Raw genomic sequence first — 16,771 nt, 5'->3', positions numbered from 1 at the left:
GCAAGCTACCGTGCGTATTTTCTCTTTTGGTTTCTTACATATGTCATATACCTAAAACGTCATCTATAAAAATATATTATATTAAATGCAAACAAAATACATTATTTTCTTTAACATTAATATATCTATAAGTACAAATATTATACAAGTAATTGAATTGATTTTCTTATTTTTGCAGGTTAATAACATATTTAAAAACTACATCAAAATAATAACATTTTTTTATTTTTATTAACATGAATATCTAATGGCAAGTATTATTTATTTTCTTTTTATATATATAATATTTTTATTGACATAATACACACGTGCAAACACGTACACTAAATTAGTATATAGAAATTCACGCCACATTTTTAGTGTTTGAGTCATGAAATAGGAACTTGGTATCTTTCATAGTTTATCGTGATCATTAGGCTATGAATTTTTTGTAAATATTTCTGTCTGGAACTTTTTGACTCAAAACTTGTAAAATCATCCGTAATTATCTAATGAATGACTTAAGCATTTAATTATTAGTTAATTAAAATTAATAATTTTGATCTCTTTGTTTAATATATACAAACTTATCATAACTATTGATGAAATTTCCTTTAATGGGAGATTCTTCATTATCTTCTTGTCTTCAATAGCGGATTCACTGTATCATTGGATGAATTCAAAACTTTTTAGACGAAATTGAAAATAAAAGGCAATTTTAGCCCTTTATGAAAACAACAAAATAAATTATAATACAAATAATAAAAACAAAGAATTAAGAAGGCACACAAAAAGTCTTTTCAGTGGCATTATTTTTTCTAGTAGAATAGTATTTTCCTGCTAAATCGGAAGCACAATAAAAATAGTTATGGAAGGAAGGATGACCCATCATCCTTCGTGGAGCAACAATACCACCATTATTAACAGCACCAGCTGTATTTATACTTCAACATCTCCGATTCCGATCCCTCACACTGCCAAGTTCCCGCTGAACCGGCCGTCGGTCAGCGTCAAGAGGCCTTCCTTCACCTTTCTTCCTCGCTTGCCGTCTGAATTTGGAGAAAGTCCCTTGGTGAGGATGGAAGACCCGTTCACTGCTTCTTGGTCGTCATCGACTACTGTTAGTCCAAGGAAGAACTCGACGACATCGAATCACTTGCGCCATGTGGAATCCATGGCCCACTTGCCTTCTGGAGCCGGCAGGATAACCAGGTTGAATGCTCTTATCTTAGGCGAAGCACTTGCTTCCGAGGAGGATGATCTCGTCTTTCCCAGCGAAGATTTCTCTAGCAAGGCTCATGTTTCTTCTCCTCAGAAGGTTCCCTTCCTTACCTCAGCATCTTTTCTTCAATCTGTCTAGCTAGCATCTGCTTCCATTTGGTCTTTTAATTATTAGACCTTGTCATGGAAAATTTTGACTCTTCAATCTTCTATTTAGTATTTGGAGATGTATAGAAGGTCGGTCCACGATCCCTCAGGATTCTGGTCTGACATTGCATCAGAATTCTACTGGAGAGAGAAATGGGGTAAACAGGTCTACCATGAGAATCTTGATGTTCGAAAGGGGAAAATCAAGATCGAGGTTAGTGACCTATCCTATTTGGTTTGATATAAACTGGTTAAAATATCTTCATCCAAATAAACCCAATTATTTTTTGGTCTTATTTTAAGGTCAAAATGACCAGTCAAACACTCAAAAAATACTGAAAACAAGCTTATAAGCCATCCAAACGGCCTCTTTAGTGTCTGCAAATGTTTCTTAACAGTGGTTCAAGGGTGGAATGACAAATATCTGCTACAACTGCTTGGATAGAAACGTCGAGTCTGGAAATGGTGACAAAACAGCAATTTACTGGGAAGGAAATGAACTTGGTCTTGATAGTTCTTTGACGTACAATCAACTCTTGGCTAGAGTTTGCCAGGTTTTCTTTTGCATTTTTTCGTCCTGTTCCACCTACAAACTTATATATTTTTATTTTTCCTCTTATAAAACAATGTGCAAAAATATCATAGAAGTTTCTAATATTCTTTTTTAACCAGCTAGCAAATTATTTGAAAGATGTTGGCGTTCACAAGGGTGATGCAGTTGTCATTTACTTACCCATGCTTATGGAGCTACCAATTGCAATGCTTGCTTGTGCTCGTATTGGTGCCATTCACTCGGTAATAGTTAGTCTAATATATATCCCCCCCCCCCCCTTTCTTTTTTTTCTTTCAAATTGAATGTTGTTGTTCCCCTTCTTGAGTTAAATCTTCATCATCATCTTTGGACTTGTGTTTTCATTGAAATTTGGATTCTTTTTAAAGCTTTCTTCTTAGCATTGCGTTCCAATGCCTATAATTATCTTTTAAAACTCACATAAATTATCTTCCAATTTCATTCCGAAAAATGGTCTAATTGACTCTTACTAAGTGAACCATGACCTTTAATTTTAGCAAACAACATTTCATATCTTCCTCCTTCTTGATTCACTTCCACCAAATTAGAATAACTAGATACATAGGGTAGGAAACATCAAAATCTCTTGCTCAAAGGCTGTTTTATACTTCAGGTTGTGTTTGCTGGTTTTTCAGCTGAATCTCTTGCTCAAAGGATCATAGACTGCAGACCGAAGGTCGTCATAACATGCAACGCTGTTAGGAGGGGGTCCAAGATTATTTATCTCAAAGAAATTGTTGATAGTGCCCTTCTAGAATCTGCTCAAAATGGCATTGTTACAGGTGAGATGATTATCAAATCTCTATTCGATTCATTTAATTTTCTCAATAGTGCAATTTGTAGCAAACACTTATTATAATTTCATGACCCAAATATTGAAAGCTTGTCAAACCCATCATTATGTGTTCATTGTCATTATGTTCTGTTGACAACTTCAATTTTCGTGGTTGTCAATTGGGATTTGCGTGTGTTGATTATTTTAATCTCTAACGAATTAAGTAGATTTTTTTAACCACAACTTCAATTTTCGTGGTTGTCAATTGGGATTTGTGTGTGTTGATTATTTTAATCTCTAACGAATTAAGTAGAATATGCTCTCTTACCGGGATAAACCATATCTTTCTAAAAATTATTTCACAGATGAGCAAAGTGGACTTTCATGGTGCAGGAAGTAATTTGCACCTGTCCAATATCTTGTACATTTTGGTTGCAACTCACTTGTCTACTTGTAAATCAAATTGTCGTACCAAAAGTGTGGGATGTTTCCTACTAGCAAAAGATTCTTTGTAAAGGGATATAAGTATTTTGCTTTAGGTTAGGCATCATTAATGAATTGATACCAAATTATTGAACATCAACATACAAATAAAGAGAGCATCACAAGCGGTTCAAACTGCTTAAAGAAACATGAAACAGAATATAAACATCTCTTATGCAGTAACAAACTCTGCTTTCAATTCCCAAAATAAAAGAAAAGCCTCTGCCCTGTGGCAAGAGACCTCTGGAATATATGCTCATGAATCTCTTTGGAATCACTGGGTGATGCCATCTACTTTGAAGGCTGCCTTTATCATCTGCTGCTTCTGGAAAGTACAGAAGCCTATTGAAAATCTATGGATATGCAAAAGGAATATGGTGGTGGAGACCTAAGTTTTAGAAAGATTTTGCAAAAAGGAACAATTGTAACTCAACAGGTTCGTGGAATCATTTTACAACAGATCACTTGTGGTGGATAATGACAGCAAAAGTTGGAGATGGGAAACACAGAGAGAGGGCACGTTCATAGTTAAGTCTTTCTATAGTGGAGTACTTGGGAGGGAATATTGGGAAATTTTTGCAGGTTTCGATATGGGTTCTTAGAGATTCGACGAAAAGTGTCTTTATTTGCTTTGATATTAGTGTAAGGAGCCACTCTTTCAGCTGAAAAATTGAGGAGAAGGGCAATTTGCATTAGTTGGTATGTCACTTACAAGAATACGAGAGAGAATGCTAACCATGTGTTGCTTAATTGCCTCACTGCATGCATGCTATGAATGGATGCCTTTTCTCGTAGCAAATCATGTATATGTGTAGGATTATTTGCTCTTTTTTATACTTGCGTGCATGGGATTTCTCACTACACCAATACATTCTTATTTTTTAGTATGACAAAGTATTAAGAATTGGTTATCAGAAGAAGTCATAAGAATTAGTGTTGGAATGGTGTTTGGGTGATGTAAAAAATATGATGTCAGTCTTGGATTGGGTATGACTTCAGTTTGCATTCTAAAGTTTGGTTTTATAGCTTAATAAATCTGCACATAGTGAGTTGAAAGGTAAATATAAAGGAGGCAAGTATTGAAAAGTGACTAGTTAGGTTGAGAATTATCTATTAGTTAAATTATTTACCCTATAAAAAACTTAGAATTTAGGATTATAAAGTGATTCCAAACTGATTACTGGCACTTGTTTAGTTGGACTATCGCACTTTATTATTTTCTCCAATTCCTTATAAAAGATATTCAATCCGTTACAATAGAAGTTAAAGAGGGTATTTATGCTCGCTGTGTTCACAATAGTAATTGATATCATTGAGGGTGAAGGAGGCCGTTCTAGAAACTTAGCTGATTATATCCATCTTTTTTGGGTTTGATAACTAAGAAATCACCGAGGGCCAGCTAGCGCCCAGTTCAAAAGTCTATGGATTATGAGCCCAATTTCTATCTCTTTTTCATTTATTGGAAATCTATTCTTACACCATATGTTTACATCACAAGGGTTTATAGGTTTCCGTCTCCATATCTTATTTCACCTTGCAGATGTGTGTTTGACATATGAAAATGATTCAGCAATGAAAAAGGAAATGACTAAATGGATCAAGGGGCGAGACATTTGGTGGCAGGTTAGCAATACATGCACCTTTAAATACCTAACTCAATTAGAGTAATGTCGATTCTGTAGTTGCAGAGATCTCTCTCAGATATACCTTTCTTATATTCTTTTTTTCCTCATAGTTAGGGTTCATGTAAATTTTTTCATTTTCTAATTGTAATGTCGATTTCTGCGGGTGTTCAGAAGAGTTATTGCTTGCAAGATATGTGTACAAAACTATGATTTTGTTAATGAGCATGGTTGCCTGGAAGATATATTAAGTAACTATGGATTCTGTTAATGAGTAAACAGTTATGTTGGGTTTCACAACTGCAAACATTTTTATGCTTTTCACTATTGTTTTCTACTTCCCCAAACTTTTTGGATGACATCTCCTCTCCTTGTACGTGTCTTGTCAATTTACCTTATTTTTATAGTCCAATGTACATGACAATTGTATATCTGGACCATACAGTCAATTTTAGGTTGCTAAGCTCTTGTATTCCTTCTGGATTTCACTTCTCATTGATCAGTTGAGTCCAGTTTGAGTGTGTGGTTTCAGGATGTTATTCTGAAATATCCAGTAACATGTGATGTGGAGTGGGTTGATGCGGAAGATCCACTTTTCCTGCTTTACACTAGTGGGAGTACCGGAAAGCCTAAGGTTTCATGCTTCTTGGAGTTGCTCTCTTTTTCTCCACATGTTTAATGTCTTATATTTTTCAGTTTATTTTAAGGGTGTCTTGCATACAACGGGAGGATATATGGTGTACACTGCTACTACATTCAAGTATGCATTTGACTACAAGCCGACAGACATATATTGGTAATTCCAAGAAAGACTGTTTCTTCTATACTTTTGTTCATTATTCCAAAATTAGGTCAAAATTCTTGAAATACATTTTCCTTGGATACTTTTGATATTTGTAGGTGTACAGCTGACTGTGGTTGGATTACTGGTCATAGCTATGTAACATATGGACCTTTGCTAAATGGAGCAACTGTTGTGGTTTTTGAAGGGGTATTTATTTTATTATTGCCAAACAGAATCTGCTTGTCCAAATATATTTTGATTAAGTGAAAGCATTTAGCAAAAATAGTTTAAATAAAAGACAAGTTTGAATAATTTAGTTCTAATTTTCTTTCTCTTGCATTTCCATTTTTTCTGTAAGTTAAATAGTTTTATTAATAAGAAGAAAATCTCTCGTATATGAGCAGATCACCAAACAGTAGAATAAAAAACATAATATGATTTTCCATGAACTACACTCATATCTTGCGTTTTCATTTTTTAATGGAGATAGTATTACAACAATAACTACACCCAAGTCCCAAACAAGTTGGGTCGTCTATATGGATCTCCATTCTCTATTTAAGCTCAACTCATGTCATTCGTCATACCAAAAAAATAATAGTGAAAAATAAGTTCAATATTTATAAATAATAGCTCACCCAAGGGTGTTGCCAAGTGGTCAATGAAGTGGGAGAAGAACCATGAGGTCTCAGGATCAAATCCCAATAGAGACAAAAACACTAGTAATTTCTTTCCATCCGTCTAAGCTGGACCGAACACCACGTAAAATAAATAAATAATAGCAATAATAACATTAGAAGTTCTCTAACAAGACAAACCTATTCTCTACTAATAATATCACCTATATGGATCTTTTTCTTCAGCCTATCCATTTTAACTCCTTCACTCACCACAGAAATCATCTCAAGCAACCATCTCTCGTTTTATCCTAATTGCGTGCCATTTGCACCGTATGGCGAATGTGATCATTTTAATCTTATCTAATCTTGTATGACTACACATCCTTCTTAGGATTTAGATTTAGCTGTATGAACCCTAAATACATTCTGCTAAACGTGGACATGTTTCATTTTTCAATACTTAACAACAACATATCCAGTTTAGTTCCACAAAGTAGGATCTAGGAAGGATAGAGTGTACGCAGATTTTACCCGATCTCAGAGGTAGAGAGGTTGTTTCCTATAGACCCTCGGCTCAAGAAAAATCAGTTCAAACAGTCTTGAAAAAGAAGTAAGTGATGTATAAAGAACAATAGATAATAACAAAAAAACAAGTAGTAACATAACAAAAACCATAACAAAATAATACAATAATCGGGGTACAGGAAACAACATATCTTAACAGAAATCAAAGGATAAGAAACTACAAGAGCAATAGTACAACTACTCTTAAAGTAGTACAGAACTACGACTACTCTTAAAGCAGTATAGAGCATTCAAAAAAGAACAGTAGCAATGGCGAAATAAAATAGTAACTGAAGCATAATAGACAATAGTTGGTAACAAATAGTTGTTTGCACCATAGAAGAAAAGAAGCAAGCTAAATATCTTTTAGTGTTAACAATTTATGGACTATTGGTATTTAAATTAATGGTTTTAATAATATATGGATTTTCTCAACCTAAGTTGCCTTTTGATATTTTCACTAAAAGGGATAAATTGTCGCCCAATTCCCTATGGCGTCATAGTTGAACCTTCCTTAACATAAAATTTCCATGTCCTATGTCCATTGGTAGATATGTCTTTATGCACTATTAGTTCAATGCCTTATGTAGAATAACACTAGTCAAAGTTTCGGTAGTCTCTTATGCTTAAAATGTTGGTGATTATTGAAATGAGTGAAGGTTTCTAATTTGTTGAGAAGTTTGATAAGAAAGTGTAACCTTGTGAAGGCAGGGCTTCCACTTACCTAGCATTTTCTTTCTAATATTCTTCTGTTATTTTTATTTTGTAGGCCCCAAATTATCCAGATGTCGGACGTTGTTGGGATATTGTTGATAAGTATAAGGTTTCAATATTTTATACAGCTCCAACACTGGTGAGATCTTTGATGCGTGAGGGAGATGAGGCAAGTATACATCTACTTATTTTCATTGTATGTAATTAGAATAACCATCGTTTAAAAGGTAATTACAGAGCTGGTCTAGTGGCTATGCAAACAAAAAGTACTCCTTGGCTTTGTACAAGAGCTTAGGTCCCTATTGAGGTCTCATGTAACATGCATGAAAAGCATGAGTGTATAACTCAAGAAAATGGACAAATCTATTATCGAGTATTTTTTCATAATTAAATTTAGAAAAAGAAAAGATTCAATTTTGGAAATTGATGTTTCAAACATAGTTGATGCTAAAGCGTAGTTAAAGATTGTACACTTACTTTATTATGTCTACAACAATTCCTCTCTCCCCTTCTCACTTTTTCCTCATTCCTTCCCACGAATTGCCTCCTCAATCCTTCTTCCATTTTTGATCTAACACCTTATTATGCCAAAGCAAATGCTGGTCTTTTGGGATGAGAGGAAGTTAGAGTTATGAGAAGTTAAAAAAGGAAGTTCCTAAGCTAGACATATTTGTTTTCCTTATCTAACACCCATTTAACAAGATATCTTTCAATGTAGTTGGCATCACCTCCCGTATGCCCAAGAGGTCCAACGCAATCTACCTTAACAGACTCGTTACATGACCGTGTAGCTGCTAATGGTTCACATCCTCTCTTGAGTATTTGCACATATAGCCACAATTGGTGTAAGCTATCTTCTTTAACAAACTACTTTAACTCTTATATGAGAAATGAGTCTAATGGGAATATTTCATTCCAGATAAGTGATGGGAGTAGGATCAATTTTTGGAGCCATGGGTGGTGGTTGGGCAACATTTTGAGAATTACATTTCTAGAACATTTAAGAATTTCATGCCAGTGTTATCAAAGGCGGGCTTAAGCCCTGAAGCGAGGCTCAAAACGTGTTTAGCGCTTCGCTTCGCTTTATGTGCACTTCAGTGTGGTCATCAAATTCTTAAGGCAAGCTTTTCCTTGCCAATGAGCCTCTTTGGAAGAAGTGACACTAAACAATTGATATTTCACTTTTATCATACCTTTTTTTCAATTTCTTTGGTCATATAGTTGTCATTCGTATTTATAATTATTGGTCTTGGACTAAACATATATATTTGTATCTTTTTCTCCCTTTGCGCCTTTTTTCATTAAAGCCCACACTTAATTTTCGCTCTGCGCTTAATGCCCCAATGGACCTTAGAGCTTTTTTGTGCTTTTCGCCTTTGATATCACCGTTTCATGCACAAAAAAAACATCAACCCTACAATTATGGAATCCACAAGGGGGAGAAGTGATTTAGGATTTTTGAATTTAGGAGAAACTTGCAAAACTGGAGATTGAAGAAATTCAAAATTTGGTCGATTGCTTCACAAACAAAGAAATTTATAGGATATTCAAGATGTATAGAGATAGGGCCTGGGCAATGAAGACTCTTTTGTCAAGTATGAGAAGCTTTTAATTACTAAGGAGTTAACTTTTTGACATATCTTAGAATCCCAAAGAACTCCAACCAACCTTTTAGCATACATAGCATAATATTCAAAACATGAGTTAGAAGATGACTCTAAATGTGGAAATAGCCTCAACATAAAAATCTCGAAATAAAGAGAATTCGACAATGAAAGTCAAAATAGACTAAACATACTCATAAGTCTAGACATGCCTCTACTACTTTAGACGGGGCATGGGACATACTCCTAGCTCACCAAAACATAATGAAAGAACATAATAAAAGACATGACAGGCTTGCCCTCGAAACATAAGGACTCACCAAAAGCTAACTTCAAGTAGATCACCAACTAGCCACGTGCGGGAGGATGAGAGTCGGATCCTACATTATGAGACAATGTAGGCTATGCATTAGTCCATGGAATGTACTAAGTATGTGAGAAATATGCAATGCAAAACATAATAAAATGCTTAAAAAACATCATTTGAGACAAAAGGCATGGTCAATGCAAAATTCATAAGAAAATCCTAAGCTAAACATAACATAGTAAGAATCATAAGTCAGTGTGAGAGTTATCGTTAACCGACATAAACCATGCGAGCTACGACATGGAGTCTAGTGTTTACCTCGCACATTGAAAAGAGAGGATCCATACTTGTCAAGGTAAGAATCATGATTTTTGCCTAAGTGGATCTACTAAGTTATCAAGAAATCAAGCCTCAACTATCGGGTGATCCTTTCTAATGAATCAAACCTCTACTAACGGGTGATCCTTCTTCCTGGGGTGGCACATAGTTATGGGACAATGAGATTTCTACTAATGGTCTCATGCCTGTACTAATAGGTGAGCCTATATCCCATGGTCCACTCATTGCTAAGTAAACTCTCAACGGAATACATAATCATAACAGTCATTAGGAAAGGCAATAATCAACCAATCCACATCATAAAATACATCATAAGAATAGCTCCTTAAAAACCATGATCATAACATAAACATATAGTCACTTGCCGAGATGAGAATGTTGAGATGGATGTGTGGGCATACCAGGAGTGACAGGATTAGAAATGAGGCTATTCGAGAAAAGGTAGGAGTGGCCTCGGTAGAAGACAAGATGCGGGAAACGCGACTGAGATGGTTTGGACATGTGAAGAGGAGAGTCCCAGAGGCACCAGTGCGGAGATGCGAGAGGCTGGCCATGGATGGTTTCAGAAGAGGTAGGGGTAGGCCGAAGAAATATTGGGGAGAGGTGATCAGACAGGACATGACGTATTTACGACTTACCGAGGACATGACCCTGGATAGGAGGGTGTGGAGGACACACATTAGGGTAGAGGGCTAGGACATATTGGTTTTATTCTCCCTTATTCGTAGGCGTATTAACGCACTATGATTTCTGGTACTCTGCTGTATGTTATTTATGGTATTTATGTTATTATCCAATAATAATATGTACTGTTTTTTGTGCTTTGATTATACTATTGTTTGGACGGTTTTCGTTATCTACTTATTTACTCTAATATTCTTGTCTGACCTTGTTCTATGTTTCTATGTTTTTATTGAGCCGAGGGTCTTTCGGAAACAGCCGTCCTACACTGGTAGGAGTCAGGTCTGCGTACACTCTACCCTCCCCAGACCCCACGATGTGGGATTTCACTGGGTTGTTGTTGTTGTTGTTGTTTCCTATTGTGAGAAAACCTTTCACAATTCATGGATATGTGCTTGAAAACATACTTGAATTATAGTTCATAACTTTCATAAATCACACATAATACTTCATCAAATTCATGATCATAAATCCATGGTTTACACTTGAAATTCATAGTGTAATGCAAAAGTCCTTGTAAAACTCATTGAAAATGTGTAATTTTGATTGAATCATGCATGAATAGATCTATGGATGCAAAATCAACATAATAGGGTTTAGGAGAATTTCATCAAAGAGATAATTGAGAAAACATTCGGGACTCCATGGATGGAAGAAGGATCCATGGATGAATTCCACATACCTTGATTAGTCAAAGCCCTAAATGCACTTGGAATTGAGAGACTTGAGCTTGATCTTGAAACACTAGCTTGGAGAAGAAGATTGATCCTTGTGAGAGAGTTTTAGAGAGATGAATTTTTATTGCAATAGCTTGAGAGAGAATGAGAGGAATTCAAAGGGTTAGGGTGGTTATAGGTCTTCCAAAAATAGCCCAAAACATCGTAGCTTAGGGATTAATAGGGTAGAAAAATACTGAAATAGCCTTGATCAAGTTATTGACGGGTCGGTTTAGCGAGGTCGATCGAGCTTGCCGATCTCTCCCTCCTCTCGCCAAACTTCTCAAGTTCCTGGGGAAAACTCTCTGATTTAGTTGGCGATATCGACTTAGTTCGCCGATCTGATCAGTGAGTCGACGTTTCACAATCGTCTCGCCAACTTGGCTTCAAGTCTGAGCAAAATCCTCTGATCATTTTGGCGAGGTACCTTAGCTCACTGAACCCATTTGGTGAGTCACCAAAGCTTCTTCTCGCCAAATTCCTTGCTCCCTGAGCCAAATTTCTCTAAACTAAAGGGCAAGCTGCCGTGCACTTCGGCGAGTTGTTGAATGCATTTGGCGAATCACCGAGTGACGCGACGAGCCTTAACTTGCCCTTTTTCCTTCAAACTTGATCCAAACTTAGGAAAAATTTCTCGGGCATTACATCTTGGTATGGATCCCTAGGGTACCAAGAAAGCGTATTTTTTAACTTGGTTAGTTGCGTGAGTAGTGATCTTGATGGTAGAGAACTTGAGGAAGAGGAAGGTTACTTATGTCAGTGGTTTAAGTGTAAAGACTCAACAGAAGATGTGAATCACCTCCTTTATATATCGGATAGCATCTCGTTTGTGGTGGGAAATTATGAGATAGTTCGGCCTCAAGTAAGTAATGATGGACACTGTGAAAGAAGAAACAATGTTTAACATGGGATGTTGCTCCGCTAGAACTTATATGGACCGTGTGGAGAGAAAAGTAAGAGAGCTTTTATTGGAGTAAGGATTTCGTATACTTGAGGAATAGCCCCTTATCCCTTTCTTTTTGGTGCTCTGAGGAGGATGTATAGAATATTGGGTGTCTTTTCTAGAAACCATATCTTTTTCTGAGGTTACCTTTTTGGTATACTTCTTGTATACAAGCATGCTTTGTTCTTCTTTTAATGAAATTTTATTACTCTATCCAAAAAGAAAAAGTAAAAGATTTCACCTATTAAGAAAGATACTTGGAAATTCATCCTTGTGTATTCCCTCGTCCGAGTGTATGTCCTGCATCGGATCCTCCGAAAATGCACTACTTATGAAGTGTCTAACATGCATTTGTTTGTGTTTTTGAAGAGTTCGAGCAACATAGACTACAGATGATTGGATGTTATTCATAGTAATCATGCTTTTGTATGAAAATTTTATGCTTTATATATACACCTTGTCTGCGAGGTGTTCCCATTCTATCAATAATATACTTGTTTTATCAAAAAGAAAAGGCAAAACTCCTTGCTTTTGCTATTTAAAACATTGATTGTGACCTAATATCAACAAATAAAAGTGGCGTAACTTATATATATAACTGTTTATTTGACTTTTCAGCATGTCTCTCGATATTCACGCAAATCTTTACGGGTGCTTGGAAGTGTGGGTGAGCCTATCAATCCAAGTGCATGGAGGTGTCAACTATACATATAGATCTTTTGTGTTCTTTTTCCCCTAAATAAGACATCCACAACATGCCTTCTTCAAGTTTTTGTTTGTCTTTGAGCAGGTGGTTTTTCAATGTGATAGGTGATGCAAGGTGCCCCATATCTGATACATGGTGGCAAACAGAAACCGGTGGCTTCATGGTAGCTCAGTTACTGCTTATTTCATCATTATTATTGCTCACCGAAAAATTAATATCTTACTTCAGTCTTAATTATTTCCTTCTAGATTACTCCTTTACCAGGAGCGTGGCCGCAGAAACCTGGTTCTGCTACTTTTCCTTTCTTTGGAGTCCAGGTACCTACTTGAGATAATAAACAGATCTCCAAATATGAGTAGAAACCAATATTTCATTTTGCATTGTAGGAATGATATTATTGTAAAAGCCAATGTCCAAGTATGTGATTGTATCACCCATGCCACGCAATATATATTTAGGATTTAATACATGATGCCTCTTATGTGTCTAAGGAAAGTTAAAACTGGAGGCACGCAGCTCTTGTATCTTTATTTATCATGATAATGTGGATCAAGGAATACCCTCTAAAATTTGGTCTTTGCGCTTTCTCCAACATATGGTCATGATGTCTAAAATCTTGCAGCCAGTAATAGTGGATGAGAAAGGTGTTGAGATTGAAGGTGAGTGCAGCGGGTATCTGTGTGTGAAAAGCTCGTGGCCTGGGGCATTCCGAACACTTCATGGGGATCACGAAAGATATGAAACCACATACTTTAGTGCCTTCCCTGGCTATTATTTCAGTGGTGATGGCTGCAGCAGGTATTTTCTAGTGAAGTACACTCCTGGTTGTCTATATACGTTCTCATAAGGGACGTATAAGCATAATTTGTTTTCCTTCTGATTTCTTGAAGCATTTTTGACTGATATTCCATTGTCATGTTCAAACTTCTGTTTCAGGGACAAAGATGGTTACTACTGGCTCACTGGAAGAGTAGATGATGTGATTAATGTGAGGTATAGTTTGCATATGAATTTCATATTTTCAGAGCCTAATTAGAGTTTGAAAGAATTAGAGGAACAAGGAAATTCCTTTGGGGAACTGTGCGGGTACCTTTCAATTATGAAGAGATGTCTTTTATGTTGGAAGTAATTTTTAATAGTGCTAATTCAATTGGAAGTGAGTAGTTTGCAGGTACTATTTCTTATAGCTGGTTGAACTGGTTGTTCTACTTGTTTGTTGTATAAAGTAATTTTTAACACATGCAGCGGACATCGCATTGGCACAGCTGAAGTGGAATCTGCTTTAGTTTCACATCCTCTGTGTGCTGAAGCAGCTGTGGTTGGTGTGGAGCATGAGGTACTTTCATGGTCTAGTTCTCGTCTGAGTTTAAATGGAGTTTTCCCTTCTCTACTCTAATCTGTTCTTTTGGATTCTTGTGAAAGGTTAAAGGACAGGGAATATATGCATTTGTTACTCTAGTTGGAGGTGTTCCATACAGTGATGACCTGCGAAGAAGTCTTGTGATGGTTGTTAGGAATCAGGTATATTTGTTCCATTTTCTCTGGCAATCCAACATTTGCTTGTGGTGTGTTTTTCCCTTTGGTAGACAGACTACTTGAATACTATCTACTAATGGGGCGAAATTTGCCAATAAACAATCCAAACTTAATTGAAAATGAAAACAAAAAGAAGAGAAAATCTAGCCATGGGACCGAAGCTATGACTTTTACAAAGAGCGTGTGCCAATCTTCAAAAGCTTCAAGTGTCTCATCTTTCCATTGCAAAGTTGTTGGGACCATGCCCTTCTTATCTCTTACCAAGACTAGATTTTTTTGGTGTGTGTGTGTTGCTTTTTTCTTCTGGAGTTCAGTACTGAAGTAGTAGTTGGCATAAGTAGTCATCTCCTTGACGGGTCCGACACTTAAACCTGTGGTACTTGGTAGGATATTTGGAAAAAAACGGTTGTGTTGGATTTTTGGAGAAGATAAAATGAAAACCAAGGAATTATTAGTTTTATTCCTTTGGGGAGTTGTCTATTTAGTTTGTTTTGCCAAACATACATGTCCTTGTACAAACACCAAAGTAGAAAAAAGGAAAAGAAAAAGAGAAGGTTATAGAGCACTGCTAAATGCTAATGAGTCCCTGCGTATCTGATAAATATACAACAAAAACATACCTAGTGTAATCCCACATGTGGGGTTTGGGGAGGTTAGAGTGTACGCAAACCTTTTGTTTCTGGAAGACAAAGGATAAACCTATCACGCCCACCATGGGGCTCGAACCCACGACCACAAGGGTAAAAGCCTTGCGCTCTACCAACTGAGCTAGACGGGCTTTTTTTAATCTGATAAATATGAGCATATAATTTTTTACTGCAAAATGTACACTAGCATTCTCCTTATATTTGAGACTGCATGAAGTTGTTACCACTGTCTGAAGCTTTCCATTTCACATGTCAGATTGGGGCTTTTGCTGCGCCAGACAAGATACATTGGGCACCAGGTCTTCCAAAGACAAGAAGTGGGAAAATAATGAGAAGAATTCTGAGGAAAATTGCTTCCAGGCAGTTAGATGAGCTTGGGGACACTAGTACACTTGCAGACCCAACTGTGGTTGATCAGCTTATTGCACTTGCTGATTGCTAAAGTAACAACTTCTACATATAGTGAAGTTACAGGTTTAGCTGACTCTGTTGGTGGGGATTGGTATTTTGTTTCCGTTTTAGTGGGATTTTCATGTGAGTACCTTTTTCCTCCAAATTTGAAACAGCTCATGTTCAACACACTTTTGAAGATCAGGTTACATTGAGAATCAAGAAATAAATACCAAGATGTGGATTTTCTTTTCAATGTAATTTTGGTTTTCTTGTGCCACTTTTCATCACTTTATTCATTAAAGGATAAAAACAATGTTGATCGTATATTGGATGTTGATTCTTTTAATTGGTTTGATGAAGGTGAGTTTCAAGTTTGAAAAAAAGATGAATGTGAAGTTTGACCCTTTTTTTCACTCAAAAGATTTTTACTCATTTTAAAGTTAAATGCATGTTCCGAGATAATTTCAACTTTTAAATAGATTAAAACCTCTATAAATGTATATGTTTGTGATCGAAAAAAAATATTTATTTATCGAGATTATTAGTTTATCAATAAATGTAAAAAATATTTATTTATCGATAAATAAATATTTACTATTTTAGAGAGTATTTTGCAATATGTGTCATAAGAAAGAAAAAAAAATATTTGAATTAAGAATTTCAAAAGTTTAAATCTAGGAAACTAAAAAGTGTAGTCTTTGCATATTTATTATTTAAATCTAGGAAAGTTAAACGAATTTAGTGAAGTATTATGTTTCTAATTGTATTCATGTATATAGAATATGAAGAGATTTTATGTTAACTATAAAAAGAAAAAGCTAGATATTTAAAAATCATAATTCAAGTATAATGTCTTCTCATCATTTGAAAGGCGTACAAAAATCATTTTTAACCAATAAAATAAGAAACTTAATATGTGAGTATAAGAAAGAGAATTCAATTATAGAATCATATTTTAAAAAGAAATTTTATTGATCTAGTATTATTGACTGATTAAGTATATATATATATATATATATATATATATATATATATAAATTATTGATGTATTCTAGTAATTATTACTTTATATTTTTTCTGGGCCTTTAATACTTTATTTTTAATTATTATCTAATGCATTTAGCGAGAATATTACTTTAATATAACTGGCCCAAGTCGAGATCGAAGAAAAATATTTATTTAACGAGATTATTACTTTATCGAATATTACTTTATCGAGGTTTTACTGTATGTTTTATCTAACTGCTTTTCGAATATCACATTTTTAATTCTTATCTTCACGAATTTCAAGTGCAATTTCAGTTTTACTCAATTTATCTCTTGATCTATCTATCTTTTTTGGTCTTAAGTGCATGATTAGTGCCGGATCAATTCCGGTCAGTTGTGTCTTTGGATTGAGTCCAATTTTTCATTTTCTAT

General features: G+C 35.5%; 1 protein-coding gene and 1 non-coding gene across 2 annotated transcripts; one reads left to right on the top strand and one right to left on the bottom strand.

The window, feature by feature from the left end:
• The first annotated feature begins 791 nt into the window (after positions 1 to 791).
• LOC129887976 (acetyl-coenzyme A synthetase, chloroplastic/glyoxysomal-like) lies at positions 792 to 15,676 on the top strand. Its single transcript, XM_055963244.1, has 18 exons — positions 792 to 1,297; positions 1,418 to 1,561; positions 1,746 to 1,901; positions 2,020 to 2,142; positions 2,532 to 2,700; positions 4,717 to 4,799; positions 5,331 to 5,432; positions 5,506 to 5,594; positions 5,699 to 5,789; positions 7,536 to 7,649; positions 12,689 to 12,765; positions 12,861 to 12,939; positions 13,025 to 13,093; positions 13,399 to 13,574; positions 13,713 to 13,769; positions 14,022 to 14,112; positions 14,199 to 14,297; positions 15,216 to 15,676. The coding sequence occupies exons 1-18, from the start codon at positions 848 to 850 to the stop codon at positions 15,399 to 15,401; spliced, it is 2,355 nt and encodes a 784-aa protein (XP_055819219.1). The 5' UTR covers positions 792 to 847; the 3' UTR covers positions 15,402 to 15,676.
• On the bottom strand, positions 15,018 to 15,090 carry TRNAK-UUU (transfer RNA lysine (anticodon UUU)). The gene has a single exon. It is a non-coding gene; the product is annotated as a tRNA-Lys (tRNA).
• Positions 15,677 to 16,771: the final 1,095 nt, after the last annotated feature.

The sequence above is a fragment of the Solanum dulcamara genome, chromosome 4 (assembly GCF_947179165.1).
Source record: "Solanum dulcamara chromosome 4, daSolDulc1.2, whole genome shotgun sequence".
Taxonomy (NCBI): Eukaryota; Viridiplantae; Streptophyta; class Magnoliopsida; order Solanales; family Solanaceae; genus Solanum; species Solanum dulcamara.
This window is presented reverse-complemented; position numbering and strand designations above follow the sequence as displayed.